This window comes from Oncorhynchus clarkii, chromosome 18, assembly GCF_045791955.1.
Source record: "Oncorhynchus clarkii lewisi isolate Uvic-CL-2024 chromosome 18, UVic_Ocla_1.0, whole genome shotgun sequence".
Lineage (NCBI taxonomy): Eukaryota > Metazoa > Chordata > Actinopteri > Salmoniformes > Salmonidae > Oncorhynchus > Oncorhynchus clarkii.
The window spans coordinates 44,858,652-44,886,288 of record NC_092164.1 but is presented as its reverse complement, the minus strand read 5'-3'; the positions used below and the strand labels follow the sequence as shown (position 1 = coordinate 44,886,288).

Here is a 27,637-nt window from a genome sequence, read left to right as displayed (position 1 = left end):
TAAATAAAACAATTCAATGAAATAGCTCAGGTCCTGAAAATATGGGTGACCTTTTCCCCTCCGTATCCACAATGTGCATCAATGAGGCGAATACAGACGATTTGCCTGTCGGTTTTTCCACCCGGTGCTCTCTTTCATTCCGTTTCTTCTTCACTTCAGTTAGGAACAACTCCATTTTTCAGAAACTTACTTTATACAGACTATCATTCTTTTCTGCTGCATCCTCCTCCTCGCCCACAACAAGTAGGCATATTGCCCATTTCACCCCGCATCATGTGAAGTGCGCAGTAGCTGGTTTTCATGAAGCAAATATGTCGTTTTGTCACAAAATGATATTGACATATTTGGCTTGATGAAAGGGGACCGACCCCCTGACAATAATTTAAGAGAACAAACTGTAAATATAAAATGTTATTGAGTGCAATTTGCATTTCTGTTGTTTAGGAACTAATCTCTTCAAATATAATTTCAGATCTGGTGTGTATTTCACAAATGTTCACACAGATTCCAAGCCCGTGGCCAACGAGCAGGATCCGACCCGATTTGTGAAGACCTCTAGTTCACATGCTGTTACATGGAGAACTACCATGCTAATATGCTGATGTATAGGGATGCTAATGGATAACTAGCATGCTAATCTGATGTGTAGGTTCACAAGCTGCTAATGGAGAACTAGCATGCTAACAGGTTAATCTGATGTAAAGCATTGATGCAATATACTGCCAACAACCTCTGACAAACTTAATGTATTTTTTATTAAGACAAATCCTTATAGGGTCCACTTGATTTGCCCACCCACGGATACTTTAACCCCCTATTTAACTAATAAAGAATAAGGGTGTACACCAATAATATGTACTATATCTACAGTTTTGTCTTGCTAAAACACGGGTTAGGATGACAAGGAGACCCGGAGAATACATTTAGGTACAGCCCTGAGAAACAGGAAACGGACTCTTACTTCTGTCCTTGATTGCTGTAACTAGTGTCGTAGGAGTCATAACCCTGGTCATCGTAAGCTGTCCCGTATCCATCATCATATTCCTGGAGATAGAAAGAGAGGATAAAATACATAAAGAACATTTATTAACATCACCACAATTTCATTATGATGCGTTCTGCTACTACCTATGAAAATATTTGAGGATAAATCAGAAGAGGAAGATGAAATCCCTTGTCTGCCATGGGACTGGTCAGTCAGTCCAGGTCACTTCATTTGGTTATAACATAGTGTGTTTCTACCTATAGTTAGAACTGTACTACCTACTTTAGAACTGTACTATTCATCAACCATGCTGTAAACCTCTGTTAATTCCTGGAAGTATGTCAAAAGCAATTCTTCAGATCCCTAAATGTGAATTGTTCCCCAACCGATCATTACCAACAGCTGGATGCAGCTGTAATCAATTAAAGATCAGCACAGATGTACAGATGTAGGATCTTAATGTAACCACTCTTTTGTTGCTGAGAATTTTCCTGCAGAAATGCACATTTGCAGAATATTCAAGGTTCAAAAAGGCTTCTAAAGTTTTTCATTTCCACTTTAAAATGTCAGACTTGATTTGCCCTAATGAAAAATGGATCAACCCCTACACAAAATAATGTATTATAATCCACATGATAATTCACATTTCCCGTTGCTGCATGATTCTTTTCCTGCCGTAGCAAACTGTCTCAAATTAAGATCCTACATCAGTATTATTCTGTCATTTCAAATGTATTTAATGTGTAAATGTTTATTTTATGCATTTGTTAACTGTCATTGATCTGAAGACACCACCCCACACATAGATTTTTCTACCGTTTCAAACTACTCTGACATCGAAAATATTTACTGATCTCAAATCAGATACATTATTTCTCAATTGTGAACATAGGAGAAGGATAGTGGATGTACCACTGTTCCAGGTAGCTCTATCCTTGTGTATTTGTGTGTATGTGTGTACGTGTGTATGTGTGTATGTGTATGCGTGTGTATGAGTCCATTTCATCACCATCTGCTTGTGCTCCAGCAATACCACCTCTCCTCCCCCTACTCATCCCCTTCAACACCCCCCAGCCCCCTAGCCTCCTGCCTAGAGGAACATCAAAGGGGCGCACAGCCGCACCCATCCTAATTTGGGATAAATGGGACTTATGTTCCACAAAGATGTGGACCCCTCATGACACATCCCTCACTACCCCCAACCCCCCCCAACCCTCCACCACTAATTCCATCTGGGTGATTTGCATGCATGAACTGTGAGAATTACAGCGAGAGAGAATGTGTGCGAGAGAGAGACAACATACTCATCATCATCTCCATTCTCCATGTTATTATGAAGGCCGCTAATGCGTGATTAGAAACATGCTTCTGCCAGATGACACTATCTGAATCCACTCTTTTATCTTTAATCCCGAGGAAGCTAACTTACTAACTAATTGTGTACGATGATGGAAAATAAAGTGAATCAAAGTTGGGCTGGTGCTGTGGCTGTGTGAATCTGTATCCGTCCCAAGTGTCACCCTATTCCTTCCTAAGCAGTGCACTATATGGGGTATAGGGTGCCAATTGGGAGGTACGCTCTGTTACAAATAGAGTTCCCTGGCCTCTGGCTTCCTAATCACCACAGTATCAACATCATTATTACCATGTTAGATCACTGGTGTGTCATGGTGGTTTGTTGGTGGATGGTGTATTATTGACTGTCATTATACAATGTTTGAATGTGGCATCAAAAGGCTATTTATCCTATAAATAGGATACATAGCGATATAATATATGATTCAAATTTGAAATTTCATTCCAAAATGCTTTATATACATTTTTTGAAATATTGGTATTTAGCTTTAATTCTTTAAAGAAATTATTGGTGTGTTTGTTCTCTATTTAATCATGGCATGGGGTTGTACAATGACAGACATGTACTGTACAGTGCCTTCGGAAAATATTCAGACCACTTCTCTTTTTCCACATTTTGTTAGGTTACAGCCTTATTCTAAAATTGATTAAATTCCTTTTTTTCCTCATCAGGTTTTTACATAAGTATTCATGAGACTCGAAATTGATCTCAGGTGCATCCTGTTTCCATTGATCATCCTTGAGATGTTTCTACAACTTCATTGGAGTCCACCTGCTCCAGAGCACTCAGGACCTCAGACTGGGGACAAAGATTCAATAGGACAATGACCCTAAGCACACAGACAACGTAGGAGTGGCTTTGGAACATGTCTCTGAATGTCCTAGAATGTCCTAGAGTGGCCCAGCCAGAACCCGGACTTGAACCCAATCGAACATCTCTGGAGAGACTTGAAAATAGCTTTGCAGCAACATTCCGACAGAGCGTTAGAGGATCTGCAGACAACAATGGAAGAAACTCTGTGCCAAGCTTGTAGCATCATACCCTAGAAGACTCGATGCTGTAATTGCTGCCAAAAGTTAAGATAGCCCCCTTTTTTTCAATTTTCTCCTAAATGACATACCCAAATCTTACTGCCTGTAGCTCAGGCCCTAATGCAAGGATATGTATATTCTTCAAACCATTTGAAAGGAAACACTTTGACGTTTGTGGATATGTGAACTGAATGTAGGAGAATATAACACAATAGATCTGGTAGAAGAAAATACAACAACAACAAAATAATAATAATTCTACCACCATCTTTGAAATGCAAGAGAATTCTGATGGTGTACACAAGATGGAAGCAGTGTATGTGCAACGTTTCAGACGGATAACTTGAAGTATGAGCGAGCTACAGGACATTTAGTGTGAAGTCACCCAGCTACATTTGGGCAAATCGTGAAAGTGTCACACTCTGACCATAGTTTGCGTTGTTTGTTTCTATGTTTTGTTTGGTCAGGGTGTGATATGAGTGGGCATTCTATGTTGTATGTCTAGTTTGTCTGTTTCTATGTGTTTGGCCTGATATGGTTCTCAATCAGAGGCAGGTGTTAGTCGTTGTCTCTGATTGGGAACCATATTTAGGTAGCCTGTTTTGTATTGTGGGGTGTGGGTGATTGTTCCTGTTTCCAGGGTTCCTGTGTTGGTATTCACGTTATGGGACTGTTTCGTCTTCGTTCTTTTTTTGTCGGTTCGTTGTTTTTGTACGTTGTTTAAGTATCCGATTAAAAAATGGATAATCATCACGCTGCATTTTGGTCCTCCTCTCTTTCTAACGAAGACGATCGTTACAGAATCATCCACCACCATAGGACTAAGCAGCGTGGTAACGGGCAGCAGCAGGAGAGGCAGCGATATCAGGACTCCTGGACATGGGAATGAGATCTGGACTATGTCACTACTTGGGAGGAGATAGACAGGTGGTCGGTCGACCCAGGGAGAGTGCCGGAGCCCGCCTGGGATTCTCTGGGGCAGTGTGAGGAGGGATACCGGCGTATGGAGTTGGCACGACGATCATGGAAGCCAGAGAGGCAGCCACAAAAATGTATTGGGGGGGGCACACGGGGAGTGTGGCTAAGGCAGGTAGGAGACCTGCGCCAACTCCCCGCGCTTACCGTGGAGAGAGAGGGCATCGTACTGGTCAGGCACCGTGTTATGCCCATGTTCTGAATTCTGTACATTTCAAAAGTGCTAAACAAATAGTTATACTGACTGTGTCCATCCTAACTCACTCATTAATGTCTTCATCGAAATTACGGATTGCCTCTTATCCGCTTGTCATCCCCTTATGCTATAGTTTGTACATCTTAAATGTCATTAGAATCCACATTTATTTAAGCAAGTCAGCCTTAACAGCAATGTTTTTTTTAAAGGCAGTAAATGTTGCTGAATTAACTGTTTCGTTGCCAGACAATGCTCCACTGATAGCCAGGTGTAGCAGTGGTAAGATTGTGGGACTGCTGTTGGGACAGCTTTAGGTAGGCCATTTGTGGGCACCATTTGTCACCGTTATAGAGCAATTCATGTATATTTTAGTGTTGTGTAGTGTCGTGCGTTATGTGCAGTTTAATATATGTCTCATCAGGCTCAGGTAGCTTCAGGTTGGAATGTTCATGCTGATCAAAGCTCTAATAAAATCCAGTGATATATTCTCGGGATGGAACAATTGTAAAATACCAGGAAAATATTCAACCCCAGTACAGAGATGAGGTAGTCATTCAAAAATTATGTTAAATATTATTATTGCAAAAATATCATGTTAAACACTATTACTGAGTCCATGCATCTTACGTGACTTGTTAAGCAAAATGTTTCTCAAAGTATTTAGTCTTGCCATGACAAAAGGGTTGAATACTTATTGACTCAATACATTTTAGCTTTTCATTTTTATTAATTTGTAAAAATGTCAAAAATCATAATTCCACTTCGACATTACAGCTACTGTGTGTAGGCCGGAGACCAACAAAAAAATCTGAATTTAATCAGTTTTAAAAACAGGCTGTAACACAATAAAATGTGGAAATGTGAACAAAGTAAAGTGGTGTGAATACTTTCTGACAGCATCCATCAGTCTATTAATATTAAATTATAGAAAATCTCAGCAAAATGGTAAAAAGTAAAACCATGTAGCTGTGGCTGATCAAGTATGCATACAGCAGCTAGCCTCACTTATCAAATAAATTAGTCTCAGTTGAGTATGAAAAGCGAGAAGGAGATGATCCTAGATCGGAGAGAGAACACAGTTTTTGTTCAAGCGGAAGAGAGTCAGCCCAGAAATAAAAATCATTTTCTAGTCCATAAATAATGAAACAGTGGAAAATCTTCACAGCAACTTGATTCACTAATCCAGTTCAAGAATCTATACAAATATTATTTGTATCTGAAATACATGCCTGCACGATGAGCGCATGATACATGATACAATGACACAGAAAAGTTATTGTCCAAATCATCTTTTGATTAGTCAGTTGCAACAACATTGAGAAAACAAATACTGTGCAACATGCTTAATGAATAGCATTTACAGTATATTCACATAATGAATAACATTATGGAATCATCTCTTTCTCTGTCAGACACAGTAATAAGGTCATTGCTGAGGAATCCTCATGTTCTACTCCGTTGCGTAGAGCCATTTTTAAATATGTCCTCTCGGCATTACATTACTAATCTTAATATGTCCTGACCCCATGTAGCTGATCATAACATGGCTTTGGTTATAATGTAATCTGATTACGACTGAAACTAAATGGATCTATAGAGCAGACAAACCCAAGCACTTGTTTTTTCCATAACATGTAGCATGTCAGAGAAATATGCAACAACAACAAAAAGTTAACTCTGCAACTTAGTAAGGTGCTGGGGGTCAAGCAGACGGGTCTGGAGGTCATTTATGACAAGAGAGCCCTCACAAAAGGCGCACAAGGTATTGATGCACCCCAGACATCCTCTTTACCAGGAGTTTGAGCTCTACCTCTAAGTATAGCGTTACAGGGCACCGGGGCACAAAAGGAGTAGAACAAGACAATCCTTTGTCCCAGTGGAATGCAACCCAACCACCAGTAGGATAAGAAGGCTGGTACCATTAACACTGTAGTTGACTGCTTGTACTGATGTGTATAGTGTATATAGTGTACAGATTAATCCTTGATCTCTCAGGAACTGCACCTTTTCTACCTGCATTTATTGTCAGTACATGTCTATGCCTGATTATGCGTTTTCATTCACTAAGTGTACAAAACAATAAGAACACCTGCTCTTTCCATGACATAGACTGACCAGGTGAATCCAAATTAAAGCTATGATCCCTTATTGATTTCAATCAGTGCAGATGAAGGGAGGAGACCGGTTAAAGAAGGATTTTTCCACTCACAAGACTCCATGTTACACAATAAATGTTTGTTTTGTTCGATAAAGTCCCTCTTTATGTCCAAAAACCTCAGTTTTGTTGGTGCGTTTTGTTCAGTAATCCATTGGCACAAAGCATGGTCACAGCAGGCAGACGGAAAATCCATAAAGTACCATAAAAGTTCGTAGAAACATGTCAAACGATGTTTATAATCAATCCTCAGGTTGTTTTTGTCATAAATAATCAGTAATATTTCAACCGGACAATATCTCCATCAATAGAAAAGGAACAACAAGAAAGGCACACTCCTGGACACGCGCAGCAAACATCTCTGGAAATTTCCACTGTCCACTCATTGAAAGTGGTGTTTCTCCCTCATTTTTCAGAGTAAAAGCCTGAAACAAAGCCTAAAGACTGGCCACATGTCGTGGAAGCCATAGGGATCGTGAACTGGGTCATAAGTCTTTGTATGGTGGATAGGCTTTCAATGGAAAATCAGCCATTTCAAAATAATAGCATTTCCTGGATGGATTTTCCTCAGGTTTTCACCTGCCATATCAGTTCTGTTATACTCACAGACATTATTTTAACAGTTTTGGAACTTTAGAATGTTTTCTATCCAATACTACCATGCAAATGCTTATCCTTACTTCTGGGCCTGAGTAACAGGCAGTTTACATAGGGCACCATATTCATGCAAACTACTCAATACTGCCCCCGTTCCCAGAAAGGTTTTAAGTCTTGAGACAATTGAGACCTGGATTGTGTGTGTGCTTCTCAGAGGGTGAATGGGCAAGACAAACGATGTAAGTGCCTTTGAATGGGGTTTGGTAGTACAGTTGCCAGGCGCACCAGTTTGTGTCAATAACTGCAACACTGCTGTGTTTTTCATGATCGTTTTCGACACCAAATGTACTGAATACACTGAGTGTGCAAAACATTAAGAACACATTCTTAATATTGGGTCCATGACCCGACTATTTGAGGCTGTTCTGAGGGCAAAAAGGTTGGGTTGACTCAATATTAGGAAGGTGTTCTTAATGTTTTGCACACTCAGTGTATTCAGTACATTTGGAAAGTAATCAGACCCCTTGACTTTTTGCAAATTTTGTTATGTTACAGCCTTATTCTAAAATGGATTAAATCGTTTTTCCCCCTCTCATAAATCTAGACACAATTCCCCATAATGACGAAACAAAAACAGGATTTTATACATTTTTGCAAATGTATAAAAATAAAAAAAAGTATATATATTTACATGATTCAGAACCTTTACTCAGTAATTTGTTGAAGCTCCTTGGACAGCGATTACAGCCTTAAGTCTTCTTGGGTATGACGCTACAAGCTTGGTACACCTGAATTTGGGGAGTTTATGCCATTCTTCTCTGCAGATCACCTCAAGCTCTGTCAGGTTGGATGGGGAGGTATTTTTAGGTCTCTCCAGAGATGTTTGGCTAAGTTCAAGTCCAGGCTCTGGCTGGACCACTCAAGGACATTCAGAGACTTGTCCCAAAGCCACTGCTTGGCGTCGTTGTCCTGTTGAAAGATAAACATTTGCCCCAGTCATGAGGTCCTGAGCGTTCTGGAGCAGGTTTTCATCAAGGATCTCTCTGTACTTTGCTCCATTCATCTTTCCCTCGATCCTGACTAGTCTCCCAGTCTCTGCTGCTGAAAAACACCACCATGCTCCAGGTTTCCTCCAGACGTGACACTTGGCATTTAGGTCAAAGAGCTCAATCTTGGTTTCATCAGACTAGAGAATCTTATTTCTCATGGTCTGAGAGTCCTTTAGGTGCCTTTTACTGAGGAGTGGCTTCCGTCTGGCCATTTTATCATAAAGGCCTGATTTGTGGAGTGCTACAGAGACTGTTGTCCTTCTGGAAGGTTCTCCCATCCCCACAGAGGAACTCTGGAGCTCTCTCAGAGTGACCATCGGGTTCTTGGTCACCTCCCTGACCAAGGCCCTTCTCCCCTGATTGCTCAGTTTGGCCGGGCAGCCAGCTCTAGGAAGAGTCTAGGTGGTTCCAAACTTCTTCCATTTAAGAATGACGGAGGCCACTGTGTTCTTAGGGACCTTCAATGCTGCAAAGAAATGTTGGTACCCTTCCCCAAATCTGTGCCTCGACGCAATCCTGTCTTGGAACTCTACAGACAATTCCTTGGATCTCATGACTTGGTTTCTGCTCTGACATGCACTGTCAACTGTGGGACCTTATATAGACTGGTGTCTGCATTTCCAAATCACATCCAATCAATTGATTTTACCAAAGGTGGACTTCAATGAATTTGGAAAAAAAACATCTCAAGGAAGATCAATGGAAACAGGATGCACCTGAGCTCAATTCCGAGTCTCATAGGAAAGATATTTCTGTTTTTTATTTGTAATACATTTGCAACCATTAAAAGAAAAACAGTTTTTGCTTTGTCTGTATATATTTTTTAAATCCGTTTTAGAATAAGGCTGTAACTTAACAAAATGTGGATAAAAGGAAGGGGTCTGAATACTTTCTGAATGCACTGAATATACTGTACTGCAACCAAGATTTCCCCACAAGGATGATAAAGGCATTATCTTATCTTTAACATAACTATGGATGACAGACATGTTAGTAATACAAGCCCTTAGCGGGAAGGCTGTCCCTTACCATGTAATGGCGCTTTAATTCCTCTCTCTCAGACCCAACTCTATCAGGGTGCTGTCCTTCCTCATCTCAGTGTTGTTACTCCGTGGTGTTCAGTGCCACTTTAAATCCACATTAAAGCCTAACAATGTCATGTTATTGTCGTTTAACTTACCAGCTCCAGTGAGTTAGGGGAGAACTGAACCCAGAACATGACTGTTTTACTAAGCATGCTCGCAGGTTAGCAACAACTTTTATTATGTTAGCTGGACTTTTCTTTAGAGAGATGGGCCTTTGGCAAATTTGAACGGCTTTTCAGTCAGAAACTTGATTGCGATTGGTAATGGTAGTCACATACCTTTGTTTCACCTCTTGCAAAGCACTGATAGCACAGCTCAGTAACTAGCAGTCTGAATGAAATGTGCTTCAGGGAGAAATGAGGGCATACACACAAACAGCACTAATACAAGATGGCTACATTTCCAAGTTCAAATAGGATTAACATGTCAGAAAGGGATGGATGGAGCAGAGACAGAGGGGAGCAGACAGAAGAGAACGGGAGCAGAAGAAAGAGGACAGAGATAGAGACAGCAGACAGAGAAAGCAAATCGAGAGAGCGAGAGGGCGAGAGCAGAGAAACAGCTCCTAAGTGAGTCTTTCATTTGTATGCCAGAGGAGGGCTGAGATGCATGTTGTTAAAAGATAAGGGTTGCCCTCATAGGCCAAAGAGACTAACAGAGGCTCTGGAACTGCATGTTCCAACAACAGTATCACAGACGCTTTACTGTGCTCTACAATACACCCGCTGGATCAGAGGAACAGATAGGGAAGGATGCTGCTGAAATACAGAGGGGAGGTTTGGAGTCTCACACTGCCATAGCATCTCCATGAGAGTTAGACATTATACACCCATTATGTTCATCGTCATTTCAAGTGGGATTTATGCCACTTTGAACCAACAATGAGTGTACAAAATATTAGGAACACTTTTCTAATATTGAGCTGCACCCCCTTTCCCCCCTTTTGCCCTCAGAACAGCCTTAATTTGTCAGGGCAAGGCGTCAAAAGTGTTCCACAGGGATGCTGGTCCATGTTGACTCTAATGCTTCCCACAGTTGTGTCAAGTTGTCTGAATGTCCTTTGGGTGGTGGACCCACAAAGGAAACTGTTGAGTGTGAAAAACCCAGCAGTGTTGCAGTTCTTGTCAAACTCAAACCGTTGTGCATAGCACCGACTACCATACCCCTTTCAAAGGCACTTAAATCTTTTGTCTTGCCCATTCACCCTTTGAATGACACACATACAAAACCCATGTCTTAATTTGGGCTCCCAAATGGCGCAGCAGTCTAAGGCACTGCATCTCAGTGCTAGAGGTGTCACTACAGACACCCTTGGTTTGAATCCAGGCTGTATCACAACCGACTGTGATTGGGAGTCCTATAGGGCGGCGCACAATTGTCCCAGCATCGTCCGGGATTGGCTGGTGTAGGCCGTCATTGTAAATACGAATTTGTTCTTAACTGACTTGCCTTGTTAAATAAAGGTTAAATAAAAATGTAAATAAATAAAAAATAAAATAATTATCTCAAGGCTTAAAAATCCTTCTGTCTCCTCCCCTTCATCTATACTGATTGAAGTGAAGTTAAGAGGTGACATCAATAAGGGATCTGTACCGGCTGTTGGAAGGAGAGGACCAAGGTGCAGCGTGGTCCTCTCCTTCCAACAGCCATTACAGAATCACCCACCACGAAAGGACCAAGCAGCGTGGTAACCAGGAACAGAGGGTTCTGGACTCCTGGACTTGGGAGGAGATATTGGACGGCAAGGGACCCTGTGCACAGGCTGGGGAATATCGCCGCCCCAAGGCAGAGCTGGAGGCAGCGAAAGATGAGCGGCGGCTCCAGGTTCTCCCGCCTGTCTGGAGCTGCCAGAGCCACCCGTCTGTCTGGAGCTGCCAGAGCCGCCCGTCTGTCAGGAGCTGCCAGAGCCGCCCGTCAGTCAGGAGCTTCCAGAGCCGCCCGTCAGTCAGGAGCTGCCGGAGTCTCCCGCCTGTCCGACGCTGCTGGAGTCTCCCGTCTATTCGGGGCCCGCTGTAAGGGTCCCCAGTCCGAGGTCGGCGGCGAGGGTCGCCGCTCTGAAGGCGCCACTTAAGTGGGCCAAGACTATGGTGGAGTGGGGTCATCACATCCCGCGCCAGAGCCGCCACCGCGGACAGATACCAACACAGACCTGTCCGCGGCCAGAGTCCACACCTTTGGGGAGGGGGGGGGGGGGGGGGGGTACTGTCACGTCCTGACCTTAATTCCTTTTTTATGTCTCTATTTTAGTTTGGTCAGGGTGTGAGTTGGCGTGGGCATTCTATGTTTTGTGTTCTATGTGTTATATCTCTATGTGTTTGGCCTGGTATGGTTCCCAATCAGAGGCAGGTGGCAATCGTTGTCTCTGATTGAGAACCATACTTAGGTAGCCTGTTTTCCTATTTTGAGTGGTGGGTGATTTTTTTCTGTTGTGTGTCTGCACCAGTCAGAACTGTTTCGGTCGTTCGCTTTGTTATTTTTGTGTTCATTAAATAAATATGGACACATACCACGCTGCACCTTGGTCCTCTCCTTCCAACAGCCGTTACAGGATCATAGCTTTCACCTGGATTCACCTGGTCAGTCTACGTCATAGAAAGATGTTTTGTACACTCCTTGTATATTTAAAAACAAATAAATGTCATGGTTAAACTATACAGTACAGATGTAGGATCTTAAATTGATCACCCTGTTGCAGGAAATGTTAAACTTGTAGTGTATATGAGGTTTAAAAATACTAATTTCCCATTTCAAAATATCAGACTCGATTTTCCCTTACAAAAAATGTTTAAACCCCAACAAAAATGTAAATAAATTATAATCAACATAATAATTAACATTTTCCTGCTGTCGCGAACTGGCTCAAATGAATACCCTACCCTACCTGCCTGAACAACTTTTTATCATGATCATTATGTCACAGCCATCTGTTTTATAACAGAAATGTCTACTTTTGAAACCTGTTTTTGGTGTGCTTTGTAAGGAAAGCGTGCATGCTCTGCCCACGACATTATGTTATGAAAATCACTGTCACCAATCCAGAGAATAAAGCCAATATAATGCCAAGTGATAAACCTTTTCATGGAGCAATATAATGTTTGTATTGTATGTAACCTGTACTTATACACATTATACTGTATTCAGGAGCATTATACTGTTGTCAGCTACAATATCACACTTGTCTTCTCTTTACAGTGTCAGCATGAAGGGTGTAGTCTAGCTTCAAACACATGCACACACCCTGGCTCCTAACATACAGCATAGAGGAGAATAGTCTGGGGGAATTATCATAAACAAGACTAACCCACTTGTATTGCGCAACACACACACACACACACACACACACACACTGCTCTGCCCCTCATCACCCAAAAGGATCATGCTGCTTGTTTATCTTATTCTACCAGATGTGGTTTTTAGCCATTCTGTTGGTTGTACAGCGCCTTCAGAAAGTAGTCACTTTTTCCACATTTTGTTGTGTTACAAAGTGGGAGTCTAATGATCTACACAAAGTGGAAGAATAATTTTTGTTGTGTTTTTTTTTTAAGAATGGAAAATAAAACACTAATATATCTTGATTAAATAAGTAATCAACCCCCTGAGTCAATACATGTATACCTGTGAGTCTTTCTGGGTAAGTCTCTAAGAACTTTGCGCACCTTGATTGTACAATATTTGCCCATTATTATTTTAAAAATTCTTTCAAGTCTTGCCATAGATTTTCAAGCCGACTTAAGTTTAAAACTGTGACTAGGCCACAGGAACATTCAATGTTGTTTTGGTAAGCAACTCCAGTGTATATTTGGCCTTGTGTTTTAGGTTATTGTCCTGCTGAAAGGTGAACTTGTCTCCCAGTGTCTGTTGGAAAGCAGACTGAACCAAGTTGTCCTTTAGGATTTGTATCCTAAAAAAAACTCCCTAGTCTTTGCCGACCGACAAGCATACCCATAACATTACGCAGGCCCCACCATGCTCGAAAATAGGAAGAGTTGGACTCAGTGATGTGTTGAGTTGGACTGGCCCCAAATATAACACTTTGCATTCAGGACAAAGAGTTAATTAATTTGTAAACTTTGGCAGTATTACTTTAGTGCCTTATTGCAAACAGGATGCATGTTTCACTCTTTAATTTATGGGGATTCCCTCTTAAAGGAAATCCCTGAGCAGTTTCCTTCCTCTCCGGTAACTGAGTTAGGAAGGACGCCTGTATCTTTGTAGTGACTGGGTGTATTGTGGAACAGGTTGAGAGCTTCAAGTTCCTCAGTGTCCACATCACTAGAGAACTGTCATGGTCCACACACATCAACACAGTTGTATATAGGGCACGACAACACCTCTTCCCCCTCAGGAGGCTGAAAAGATTCAGCATTGGTCCTCAGATCCTCAAAAAGTTCTACATCTGCACCATTCAGAGCATCTTGACTGGTTACATCAACGCTTGGTATGGCAACTGTTTGGCATCCGACCACAAGGCACTACAGAGAGTAGTGCATCTGGCCGATTATCAGACTGTACCACAATACAATTTGGAAATGTGGAAAAAGTCAAGGGGTGTGAATACTTTCTGAAGGCACTGTAAGTGTTTGTCTGCTTAACATGACACACTACTTAAGTCCCAAAAAGCCCCTATCACATATATAGTACACAATTTTAACAAGGAATGGAAGGCAGACACTCTCCGCTCTGATGGAACTCATGTGTTTGAGTCCGAGGCATGTGATGCGACCAAGGCCTGCACCACACTGCATGGACAGGAAGTAAGGATGGTATGAAATAGGCCCTCTACACTTTTCTATTTTTACCAATGACCTGCACTGGTATTAAACAAAGCATGTGTGTCCATGTATGCTGATGATTCAACCGTATACGCATCAGCAACCACAGCTAATGAAGTCACTGAAACCCTTAACAAAGACTTGCAGTCTGTTTTGGAATGGGTGGCCAGTAATAAACCGGTCCTGAACATCTCTAAAACTAAGAGCATTGCATTTGATACAAATCATTCCTTAAGTGCTAGACCTCAGCTGAAATTGGAAATGAATGGTGTGGCTGTTGAACAAGTTGAGGAGACTAAATTACTTGCCGTTACCTTAGATTGTAAACTATCATGGTCAAAACATATAGATTCAATGGTTGTAAAGATGGGAAGAGGTCTAGCCGTAATAAAGAGATGCTCTGATTTTTTGACACCAGACTCCAAAAAGCATGTTCTGAAGGCTCTAGTTTTGTCTAATCTTGATTATTGTCCAGTCGTGTGGTCCAGTGCTGCAAGGAAAGACCTAGTTAAGCTGCAGCTGGCTCAGAACAGAGCGGCATGTTTTGCTCTTCATTGTAATCAGAGGGCTGATATTAATACTATGCATGCCAGTCTTGTAGCGATTGTCGTTGGGAGAAGGAGAAGAGGACCAAACTGCAGCGTGGTACGTATTCATAATGACTTTTAATAAAGATGAATACTGGAACAAAAACAACAAACCGATAAACTAACAGTTCTGCAAGGTTCAACAAAAACACTAAACAGAAAATAGTCACCCACAACTCAAAATGGGAAAACAGGCTACCTAAGTATGGCTCTCAATCAGAGACAACGATAGACAGCTGCCTCTGATTGAGAACCATACCAGGCCAAACACATAGAAAAAGAAAACCTAGACCTACAACATAGAATACCCACCCACATCACACCCTGACCAAACTAAAAATAGAAACCCACAAAGCAATCTAGAGTCAGGGCGTGACAAGTCTCTCTTGGCTAGGAGTTGAGGAGAGACTGACTGCATCACTTCTTCTTTTTGTAAGAAACATTATTGCGTTGAAAATCCCAAATTGTTTGCATAGTCAACTTACACACAGCACTGACACACACACTTATCCCACCAGACATGCCACTATGGGTCTTTTCATAGTCCCCAAATCCAGAACAAATTCAAGAAAACGTACAGTATTATATAGAGCCCTTATTGCATGGAACTTCCTTCCATCTCATATTGCTCAAATAAACAGCAAACCTCAAATAACAGATAAAGAAACACCTCGTGACACAACGCTTCTCCCCTATTTGACAGTTTGCTTGCATACATTGATACAGTTGAAGTTGGAAGTTTACATACACTTAGGTTGGAGTCAAACTATATAGTTAACAAACTATAGTTTTGGCAAGTTTGTTAGGACATCTAAGTCATTTAAGTATCTAAATCCACAGTAAAACCAGTCCTATATCGATATAACCTGAAACGCCGCTCAGCAAGGAAGAAGCCACTGCTCCAAAACCGCGATAAAAAAGTCAGACTACGGTTTGCAACTGCACATGGGGACAAAGATCGTACTTTTTGGAGAAATGTCCTCTGGTCAGATGAAACAAAAATATAACTGTTTGGCCCTAATGACCATCATTATGTTTGGAGGAAAAAGGGGGAGGCTTGCAAGCAGACAATAACCATCTCAACCGTGAAGCACGGGGGTGGCAGCATCATGTTGTGGGGGTGCTTGGCTGCAGGAGGGACTTGTAAACTTCACAAAATAGATGGCATCATGAGGACGGACAATTATGTGGATATACTGAAGCAACATCTAAAGACATCAGTCACGAAGCTAAAGCTTGGTTGCAAATTAGTCTTCCAAATGGACAATGACCCCATGCATGCTTCCAAAGTTGTGGCAAAATGGCTTTAAGTCAAGGTATTGGAGTGGCCATCACAAATCCCTGACCTCAATCCCATAGAAAATTTGTGGGCAGAACTGAAAAAGTGTGTGCGAGCAAGGAGGCTACAAACCTGCCTCACACCAGCTCTGTCAGGAGGAATGGGCCAAAATTCACCCAATTTATTGTGGGAAGCTTGTGAAAGGCTACCCAAAAAGTTTGACCCAAGTTAAACAATTTAAAGGCAATGCTACCAAATCCTAATTGAGTGTTTGTAAACTTCTGACCCACTGGGAATGTGATGAAAGAAATAAAAGCTGAAATAAATCATTCTCTCTACTCATCATTCTCTCTTATTCTGACATTTCAAATTCTTAAAATAAAGTGGTGATCCTCAATGACCTAAGACAGGGATTTTTTTTACAAGGATTAAATGTCAGGAATTGTGAAAAACTGAGTTTAAATGTATTTGGCTAAGGTGTATGCAAACTTCCGACTTCAACTGTATTTAGACTACGTGTGCCTTTTTAAAAATGTATGTAGTTCTGTCCTTGAGCTGTTCTTGTCTAATGATCTGTATTATGTCATTTTTCATGTTTTGTGTGGACCCCAGGAAGAGTAGCTGCTGCTTTTGCTACAGCTAATGGGGATCGTAAAATTCTTTATCCACACCTTTCTCATTATCAGCCCAAATTGAAATGACAAGTATTTCTGATTCCTAGTGAATGTTAAGAAATGGGTAACAGGCAGAATAACCACAATCCTATTACTGGCCAATGGGCTGAAAGGCAGGTCAGTAACAGGTTCCTTATGGCCTTGTGAGTGTGTGTGTGTTTGTGCTTGCACGAGTGTGTTTGTGTGCCCTATGAAATATCTGGAATGAGATTTGGATGCAATTACTGTATTGTGTAATCAGACTGCTAGGCAAATAATCTCATTCATAATTTAGTTTTATACAAATTAGATTCGCCAATAATCTGATATCGCTACTTACTGTTCATATCGAATCACTGATAATAGAGAGAGGCACAGTAAAGCCACTGAATTCTGAAAATAATTGAATTACCAAAACAAAAACATCCTAACTCCAGAATGCTCAATACAGTAGGTCAGGGTTCCCCAATAGGTGGCCCACGGACCAAATTCGGTCCACGGGTGAATTTATTTGCCCACCCGGTAGCCCAAATTGATCCAAATGAAGCATGCATTGGTAAGAAAACCAATTAAAATGTTACAAATCACCAGTTCACTAAAGTTTTTTACTAATTTGATCTGTTTCTGCCTTATTCTGAAAATACCTCTAATCTGTTCTGATTGAATCGATTCATCCTCTCCTTCAGCCTATCGAACTTTGTGCATGTAACCGAGTATGACATTGATCTACAAGTCAGATAATTGTGTGCACAGTGCGGGAGAAGCAGCTGCTCGCACCAATGAGAGGTAGGCCTACCCCTTCCCTGTTTTAATATTCGTAGGCTACATCTGTGTGTCACCTTCAGCATTATTTTTGTATCTCACCGGAGAATGCATCGGAGCGAGCAAAACAGGGTCCCTCTGTCTGTATATGTAGGCCATCTATCTGGTCAAAAAGAGTATGACATTTTTGCCGCCCGTACCATTGAACGCAAGGGAAGCCAGCGAGCATTTGGCCTCCCTTGATAAAAAAAGTTTCAAATAATAGCCAATCAGTGTTGAGAGAAATTGAGTGAGATCAACTATGAATGGTCCTGGCATACCAAAAAAAAGTTTAATGGGAAGCCAGTTTGTGTTTGGCTTCACTCCTATCACATCACATTGAGAGCAATATGTAACTAACATAAACAACTTGAATTGTTGCATCTCATTGTGTTGTTGTCCTCCAGTGGCTAAAAGTGTCCTAAATTGGCCGTGGATGGCGCTAGGGATTTTTCATACATCTGGTTTTACTTAATTCTCCGTACTAGCCAATGATTATAACGGCAATTTTGATCCAACCATAAATTCATACTTTGTACTCCTGGCCTGAGAGGATGGAAGTTCAACATGTAGCTAGATGTAGTATGCTAATGTTAACAAATTGCATCAAATCGTTTCAAACTAAAAGTATTGTTCCTGTATCGTATCGGAGCCCATGTATCTAGATATTGTCCTTGTAAGGAGACACGCATATCCCTAATAAATTGAGAGGTATATGTGATCATATCACAAGGTAATCAAGGTTAGAAATGATTCTGTTTTTGTCAAACACTATATCTGTTTGGGCTTCTTGAGGTCAGTCTGCAGTCTACAAATAATGTATAACTATGTTCCGGCCCCCCGACCTTCCACTCAAGAAAAAATCAGCCCGCGGCTGAATGTAATTGGGGACACCTGCAGTAGGTGATACATTGTCATGTTAACTTCTCTAAAAACATGCTGGATAAACAGAACATGGCTTCAAGCCCTTTGGCTGAGCCAGACTGTCTGTAGACAAGGTAAAAACTGGAAGAATGAGGCATCAAGTATGAGCAAGAAATGCATCTCCTCCTCAGCAGTAATTTAATAGAAAACTACAATAAACTATTTGTTAGCATCACTCAATGGTGACAACAACAGAACAGTAGTTGTGTGTACTACCAACCCTCTACAACGATGGAGAGTAGTGGAGCTCATTCAGTCTGTAATTCACAGCGATATGGTGAAGATTTATCATCAGCCAGATGTCTGCAGTGCTCTCTCTCCCGGATCCCCAGGTGCAGGTGTGTGTCTGTCTGTCTGTGGAGCCAGTTTACCACTGTGACAATGATGTGAAGCAGATGGTCCAGCCGAGGCTCTTTACCAGTCATTCTCTACGACCTCCACCCATTCTAACTGCAGACCTCCATATAAACCTGTCAGATGTGGTTAGCTATGGACTGGCAGGGTACTTGTCCTCTCCTACCCCTCCTCTCCTCCCGTCATCCTCTCTACTAAATATGCTGGGTTGGTGCAGCGTCCCTGAGGAGCCTGCTGTGACAGTAAGGTGGGAGGTAGACGGAAGGAGGGAGTCCTCTTTGGCATGTGTCCAAAGGGTCTGACTCTGGAGTTAATATATTCTATCACTGCCAGCTGTTCATATGGGCTCCCTCCAGAAACAACAGGTAAACTAGCATGCCAAGATTACCATAGCAGCTACCAGTAAAATCCCTTCTCAGTTTTGATAATACTAGGAGGATGTACCTGTATGCAGACACAGTGTGTGTGTGTGTGTGTGTGTGTGTGTGTGTGTGTGTGTGTGTGTGTGTGTGTGTGTGTGTGTGTGTGTGTGTGTGTGTGTGTGTGTGTGTGTGTGCCAGTGTACATGCATGAACACGTTTCCCTCTTACTGTGTAAATACTCACATATTCCCCATATGTGTCTTGTACTACGGGAGGCGGTGGTCTCCGCGGGGGAGCCCCTCGTGTTCTTTGTGCTGGCACACCCCTCCCTCGGGCGGATGGTACCCGGCTAGGGGGTGCCCCTCTCGGTGCTGCTCCACGGGGGACAGCTGCGTGGGGAGGGGGCACACCTCCTCGACTCCTACCACACAGGACAAGCAGGGAATTTTAGGTAGGGTCTCAAATATCACTCTATGTAGTGCACTGTTTTGACCAGAGCCCTATGGCTTAAGTGGACCAGTAAACTGTCAGCAGGATACCTCTGCAATTCAGACATAATCACATTGTCGGTAGTGAGTATATGGTTTATGCATCTGACTGACTGTCCACCACACTGCCTCTAGTTGTTCTTTCTTCTCTCACCTACATTAGGCATGCTAAATGCTATTTACTGTCTAATTTAAAACAGATCCAATTATAATCCCTCTCAGAGCAATACAAACATCTACACACACACTAACATACACACATCCCTTCTCTGTGACCTGGTTTATCTCTTCATCTGATGTTTCCTTTTATAAACACAAATATACTTTGCATTTAGTAGAACGCTTGAGAGCCACACAGCGTGCGTACTTTAAAGTATTATAATGGAGATGACTATTTGAGTATTATCCTAAGTCATCTAGGGAGTTACATCATAAAGAGAATACAGCAGGACAGATTCATACAAACATGTCTTTGAATGTCAATAGTTCTCAAAGTTGTATTGTGTATCATTTGGGTCAGATGGTGTACCCCCCCACACACACACATTGGCAGTAGGTACCTGATGGGTCCTGGGACAGGTGTCCCTCTACCCCGTGCTGCAGGCAGCTTGCCCCTCACCGCTGGCACCTTGGCATCCTCTGAGCCACCATTCAGGTACGTCAGCTCCTGCAGCTGCGCCTGTCGGATCTCATCATTGTAATCCTGCACACACACACAAACAAACACACATACCCTTTTAATTACAGCATATTAAATGGCGTGCTTTATCTCCAGGGTTACAGCCCTGTAGGAATGTCTAATTAATGTACTATACAGTGTTTCTGTGACCAAGCAGTGTGTGTGTGTGTGTGTGTGTGTGTGTGTGTGTGTGTGTGTGTGTGCGTGCGTGTGTGTGCATGCGCTCATGCGTGTCATGATGCTGCTGTGACCGCTGCTCCTCAGGCAGAGCAACACACTCCTGATCCCCCGTTGATAAAACCCAGGAACCCCATTTGGCTTTTTATCGTCACACACAATCGTCTCTCTCTCTGTGTGTGTGCTTTATCATCACACACAGTTGTATTCACCACTCAATGGAACGTAGCAATTAATATGGAAATCAGCGTTTAATCATGCTGCCATGGAGACAATTGTCTTGTGTCTCCTCCATATCAACACATCTCTGTGTGTTTGTAAGGGAAATTTAAAGACGTCATTCATGACCGGAAATAAATCATCATGGCTCGGAGTGAGACTGGAACGATCAAACATATCAACATGTGATGGAGAGATCATACTATTCTTCCATAATAGCATGGGACAGATCAGTCACATCCATAATACATGGAGTAAGAGTAAATAAACGTGATGTATGGGCGTCCCAGAGAGGTTTAGGCTGTGCTGAGTGCTTCCTGTCTGACTGTGTTACTCTCTTATTCAGCTTAGTCAGTTATCCCCATGACTTCCCTTCCCTCAGAGGGACGTGCATCCAATCAGACAGAGTGGGATAGTGGTTCAACTACTTCAGCTGGCTAGCTTGTAGAAGCAGAGGGATTGTGACTGGACTGGACCAGAATTCTGCCACTTGCTACTTCCTGTATAACCTTTACTCTACTATCTGGGTGTTCAATGCAGACACTGACACAGAGTATAATCACATGTTGCACAAAAGAAGCAGAGTAGCTGATGTACACCTGCATTGCTATCTGTTTGGTGCTTTTGGCTGGGTTTCTGGACAGCACTTTGTGACCTCCGCTGATGTAAAAGGGCTTGATAAATACATTTGATTGATTGATTGACTAGCTAGCTGATATATTTTGTTCATATGTTGGATAAAATAAAACGAGGACAGGGTAACAGTAATGTGTGTGTAGTCGTCAGTACGTACAGGTATGAGAAACTTCTTGATCTCCTCCAGTGCGTGACCCATCCTGTTGTAGGCCTCTGCAGGGGGAGCGAACACTTCTATGAGGACATGGAGGTCCTCGTTCAGGTGCTGATATTTGGCCTCTCCGCTCTTCCGTAGCTCTTCCTCCTGGTGGAACAAAAAACAATCAAATGTATTTATAAAGCCCTTTTTTACACCAGACGTTGTCAGAACGTGCTTTAACTTGGCCTATTATAATGTCACCTCAATTACACCTCACAGTTTATTTAATCCACACAGGATCAGCAAGACTGATCCAGCAAATCTGTTTGACTTGATTATTGAATTTAAACGTACTATATTTAGGGCTGTCGGAGTTAATCAGTTAACTCTAGTTCACTTTTAAAAATGTAAGTGGACACATTTTTTTTTATTGTGATCGCATTGTCCGAACGCATTCAGAATATACTGAACAATCCAAACAATCTGTACAGATAAAAACATCCGGGGGATGTCAAAACAAGTTGACATTGAGGTTAAAGAATCTGTGCTTTATCAATTTACCAGATTTTGCTAACTGTGTAATTCGTGTAATGTTTTTTTTAATAAAAAATCTGAAATTACTGCTCAATTTGAGCAAATTCAGAAGTTGTGTTTATTTGAGATTAAACACAGCAAATCCTGCGATTAACTTAATTAAAAATGTTTTATTGTTCGACAGCCCTAATTGTAATACAATCACAATACTGATCAAACCTCTAATGCCATAAAGGAGTACACCACTCTATACTGTACATGTAATACATTACATAGTATAGTGTAAATAGGAACCAAAATCTCAATGAGCCATCTCATCCAGACAGAAAGAGGCAATATATAATTGAAGGGCCAAAATAGGACAGCAAACCCTAAGTAAAACTACAGCATAGCCGACAACATCTCCCGAGTGGTGCAGCGGTCTAAGGCAGTGCTAGAGGTGTCACTACAGACCCGGGTTCGAGCCCGTGCTGTATCACAACCAATCATGATCGGGAGTCCCATAGGGCGGCACACAACTGGCCCAGCGTTGTCCGGTTTAGGGGAGGGTTAGGCCGGGGGGCCTTTACAAGTAGGCAAGCATTGTAAATAAGAATGTGTTCTTAATTAACTGACTTGTCTAGTAGAACAAAATCCTTCTCACCTCTTCTCTAGTGGTGTTCCTCTATGCTGCTAGCTATTGAGAACTTCCTTCCTCAAGTGGAATCTTGCAACTCACACACATTCCGTCCTCTAGAAGCATCATGTAAGGCAGAGTCTGTCATGTAATTATAAATAACCTTGTTTTAAACCTGTGGTATGTTGATGAGATGCTAATTTCCCCCATAAATCTGTGTTTTACGAGGAAGAGGCTCCTCTGTGCATACTGTCTGCCTCTACTGATGGATCTGCCGAAGAGACATCAATGACACGCACGCACGCACACGCACACACACATACACACACATACACACGCACACGCACACACACACACACACACACACACACACACACACACACACACACACACACACACACACACACACACACACACACTGTCTTCCTATATGTGCTCAGCAGGCCATGGCAGGAGATTACAGCTGTCACCTCCTCTATCTCCTCCAAGCATCTCCCCTCTGTTGACATTCCTCATAGAGAATCTGTTTATATTCCTCACTGAGGATCTGGTTATCAAACAGCCATTCTCTTCCCAGAAACAGAGGCACAAAGAGGCACAGAGCCTGAGACAACGACATGAGAGTCCATAGGAACTCCATAGGAAAGACAGTTTGGTTCAGAGCATGACATGTATGTGCTGTTAGTTGTTGCAGATGACGCGTTCTTATGCATGCTGAACAATAGGAGGATGCCACAACAGCAACAGCATGGATGCAGCGTATTGTAGGGACTCTTTGCAGACTGAGAGGACTGACAGAGGACAGGGAAGCCCAATTCAACAACAACATGTGATTTCATCATCCATTTTAAAGCTCCACTAGCCTTCGTTTCCATAACACCAACCTTGAACCCAGAAGCATACGCCTCCCTAAACGTCACTCGGCCCAAGGAACGTACAATAAAGCGACTTCAGGACAGAGACTCTGAATGCTTCTATGTCATATTGGCTAAAATAGTATGGTGACAGTGCAGGGATGTCAGGGGTGCCATCAGCTCCACACTCAGAAGCAGAGGAAGAGAAGGAAGAAGGAGAAGAGAAAAGCCTTATACAGCCTGTTGCTTCTGTGGCCATTCCTTTGATCCTTTCCCTGACACTCTGTGTAACTGACGATGACAAATCTTGGGCAGATATTGGAGGAATTCTATGAGAATTCTACACGTAGCCATAAAGCATACACTGAAGCTGAGATTGTATCCATCTCCAACTGGCTTGCAGCGGGGCAGCTATAAGAACACAGCTGTATCCACACAATTAGAATTAGATTCTAGAATTACGCCTCTTAATGATCGAAAACGTAATGTGTTATACAGGCCTCTCACTGCAAGAAAACAAATAGCACAACAAAAGGCTCTTTTCGGGCGCATCGTTTTCTGAAACTATGAAAGTAAAGGTGCATGCTGGATCTGGAGCAAACTGTCAGTCACAGATCACAGATCTCCCTGGTGAGGTAGTGGAGGAGGTGTGTCAAGCATGCCGAGCTGCGTGTGTGAGCTGGTTGTGCGCGTGCATGCATGCGTGCGTGTGTGTTTGAAACCTGCTGAGCTCAGCACATCTCCATGACAGATCTGTTCAGCAGGTGTTCCAGAGTTTGTGCCGTCAGAGAGAGAATCGATCACAACAATCTAACGGAACGTTTGCGTATGACACTGAAGATCATCGATGTCACAAATCACCCATGATGACAAACTGACTGACGGAGAAAGACTGTCACAGACACAACAAGACAGAACATATCCACAATAACTCAGCTGGTTATTGATGCCTTTCCACTGAGGGTGTCTGCTTCAATTTGCCCGAAACAAACAACAGAGAGAGATAGAGAGACAGAGAGTGAGAGAAAGAGAAGAGGACTTGGGTTTTACTAGAAAGAGAGGGAGAAAGAGGAATGTTTGACTGTTCGAGAGAAGGAGAGAAAGACTTGGCTGTTACCTTCTCTTTGTCTCTCATTGATCCTTTCCCCAGAATGGACATCTTAGTGAGCGTGTCTTCCTGCAGTCTCTTTAGTGAGTTCCCGCGTGGACCCAGCAGTTTGCCCACAAAGTTAAACTAAAACAGAAACACAAGCAGAGAAGCTTAATGAGTAACTGTGCTGATGAGATAAAGACAAAAACAGTTGTATGTCAATCACATTTCAGTTCAAACAGTCTGCTTTTGTTTAAATATAAACAACAAGTGTAGCAATTGACAAGAGTACAAAATGTAAGTTATTTGTATTTGGGTTGACATGAGAACTATCTTCCTAGTAGCACGGGTGTCTCCATAAAACTGTTATCTCAACCATGTCCAGGTGTATATACCAAATGAGACCCTATTCCATATATAGTGCACTACTTTTGACCAGGGTCATACGGTCAAACGTAGTGCACTATATAGGGAAAAGGATGCCATTTCCCTTACAAAACAAAGATTGCAGTTTTGAAACTGAAGTAATATTGCAGTAACTGCAGCCGACTGGTATTTTGGATTTCAGAAATGAAAGAATACGTCAGTATAACTGCAGTGTAGTTACACTCCAAAATGACCGCAGTAAAAAAAAAACATAGTTATTTTGAATGCGGTATTTGCAGCATCCTGCAGTTATACTGCACTCTGACTGCAATCTTTCTGCCTTTGACAACTAACACACATAATCCTTACAATTATAACAGCATTATGTGAAATGAGGAGGCTCAGAGTGTGAATGGTCAGGTTGAAATAGTACAAAAATCAAGCAAGGATGGTTAGCATTTGACAAGAGTAAAATGTTTCACTGATCCCTTTTTTATTTGACATCTTTGATAGTAGCACTGAGTCTCCGTAACACTGCTATTTCAACCATATCCGGGTGTGCGACCCACATGTATCGGAGCGCCAAGTCTTGGTCCAAAAGGCTCCTTAACAGCTTCTACCCATAAGCCATAAGACTGCTGAACAATTAATCAAATGCCTACCCAAACTATTTACATTGACCCCCCCCCCCCCCCCCCCCCAACTCCACTGTTCTTACACTGCTGCTACTCGCTGTTTATTCTTCATGTATAGTCACTCTACCCCCTAACCACATACAAATGACCTCGACCACATTGACTCAGTACCGGTACCCCATGTATATAACCTTATTATTGTTATTTTGTTGTGTTACTTTCCTATTCCATTTTTTACTTTAGTTTTTTAGTAAATATTTACTTAACTCCATTTTTTTTTAACTGCATTGTTGGTTAAGTAACTTACTGGTTTGTGAGTAAGCATTTCACCTGTTGTATTCAGCGCATGTGACAAATAATAATGTAATTTTTTATTTTAAACGGCACCCTATTCTCTATATGGTGCACTACTTTTGACCAGGGCCCATAGGGTTAAACATAGTGCACTATATAGGGAAAAAGGTGCCATTTGGGATGCAATACAGCTACAACTAACATACATAATCCTTCCAATTATAACAGCATTATGTGAAATTAGGATTCTAAGCGTATGAGCGGTCAGGTTCATATAGTACAACATTTTTCTATTCAACTATTCAAGTTTTATACAATACCCCATTTTGCCATTCTATGTCTGTTACCACTGTATAAATGCTCTGCAAAAGGCACATAGAGGCATAGGCACTTGCTATTTTCATATAGCGGTTGACTGTTGAGTGACCCTGTTTAAGGTCATGCAAAGACCAAAACAGAGAGATTAGATGGATAGAAAAACAGAGGAGCGAGAGAGAAAAGAGAGAGAAAAAGAGCAGACAGAAAAAGAGCAGACAGAAAGAGAGGGACAGAGAGAGAGAGAGAGAGAGAGAGAGAGAGAGAGATAGAGGGTACAGAGTACAGAGCTATTCTGCTCACCATCTCTCTCCCTTTAACAGTGAGTTATACAACTGTCTCCTACATCTCCCTGGGTCATTAATTAGCAGACAGGAGAGACAAAAAAAACAGCCCTATTTTGTTCTACACCTCACCTATGGCTCTTATGTCTCCTGCCTGTTATTCTCTCACAACAGTAACTGTCGTTGCCATGGTCATTAACTGTCGTTGCAACGGTCAGTAACTGGCATTGCAATGATCAGTCGCAGGCAGTGCACTCAGGTGAACTCAGGCCATATGGCCCTATATTGTCAGTTTCACTAGTGCTCTCGTACACAGGCCTTCGCGCATGCAAACACCAGTTAAATTCCACTCATTACAATTGTACATAGGATGATGTCTGCAGATGGTGAGGCTCCGTAAAAGGTGCCAATGGTATCTGGAAGTCCATTATGTTTACTAATAGCCAGGTTTACATCAGTATGAATTTGAACTGGTGGGAAAGTTTGCGCCTGTTATATTCGGGGGGGGGGGATACATCATGTATTGTAAACAACGGTCAAGCATGAAAAAGTTAAATATGTAAAAAATGACCATTCCGTAAAAGCAGTCATTTTATTCAGACAAATAACAGGACGGATAACAGTCAGGCAGCATATCACATGCTGTTTTGGTGCTGCGCTATGGGATGCTGTTAAATTGGTGCTTTTATGAAAGCCTAGCTATTTACAGACAGATCAAAGATATTTGCCTTGGATCTAATCTGTTTAAGGCATCTAAATGTCAGGGATTTAATCTTGACATCACCCTGTCTTTACTAATGCAAACTAAAACCTCTCTAACCCACATTCTGTGTTCACCATTCTGTTTTACAGGACATATCAGTCTGGCCATTCTTCAATGGGTGTTTGGAATTAGATATAAATGTTCTGCATCCCAAATGGCACCCATTTTCGCTTTATAGTGTGCTACTTTTGACCAGAAAGTAGTGCACTATAAAGGGAAAAGGATGTAATGGGACGTAACCATAGTCTGACTGGGGCCTGTGGTCATTAACAGAGCTATCAGCTTTTTATATCTCTAATCTGGTTACCTCAACAACAACAGTCATCTGAACCCAGTCCTAAACTTCTGCAGTGTGGGTTCATTACTGTCTCTGGATGGGGACTAGG

At 42.0% G+C, this 27,637-nt stretch overlaps 1 protein-coding gene across 2 annotated transcripts in view; it reads right to left on the bottom strand.

Annotated features, from left to right (window-relative positions):
* LOC139372662 (KH domain-containing, RNA-binding, signal transduction-associated protein 3-like) overlaps nucleotides 1-27,637 on the bottom strand; it is a 146,373-nt gene that overhangs the window by 18,390 nt on the left and 100,346 nt on the right. For both annotated transcript variants that reach the window (XM_071112441.1, XM_071112443.1), the window contains exons 3-7: nucleotides 24,622-24,738; nucleotides 21,519-21,665; nucleotides 20,211-20,353; nucleotides 19,406-19,583; nucleotides 962-1,044 (exon numbers count right to left, since the gene is read on the bottom strand). In XM_071112441.1, the coding sequence (XP_070968542.1) occupies nucleotides 962-1,044; nucleotides 19,406-19,583; nucleotides 20,211-20,353; nucleotides 21,519-21,665; nucleotides 24,622-24,738 (668 nt within the window). The remainder of the gene's footprint in view (nucleotides 1-961; nucleotides 1,045-19,405; nucleotides 19,584-20,210; nucleotides 20,354-21,518; nucleotides 21,666-24,621; nucleotides 24,739-27,637) is intronic.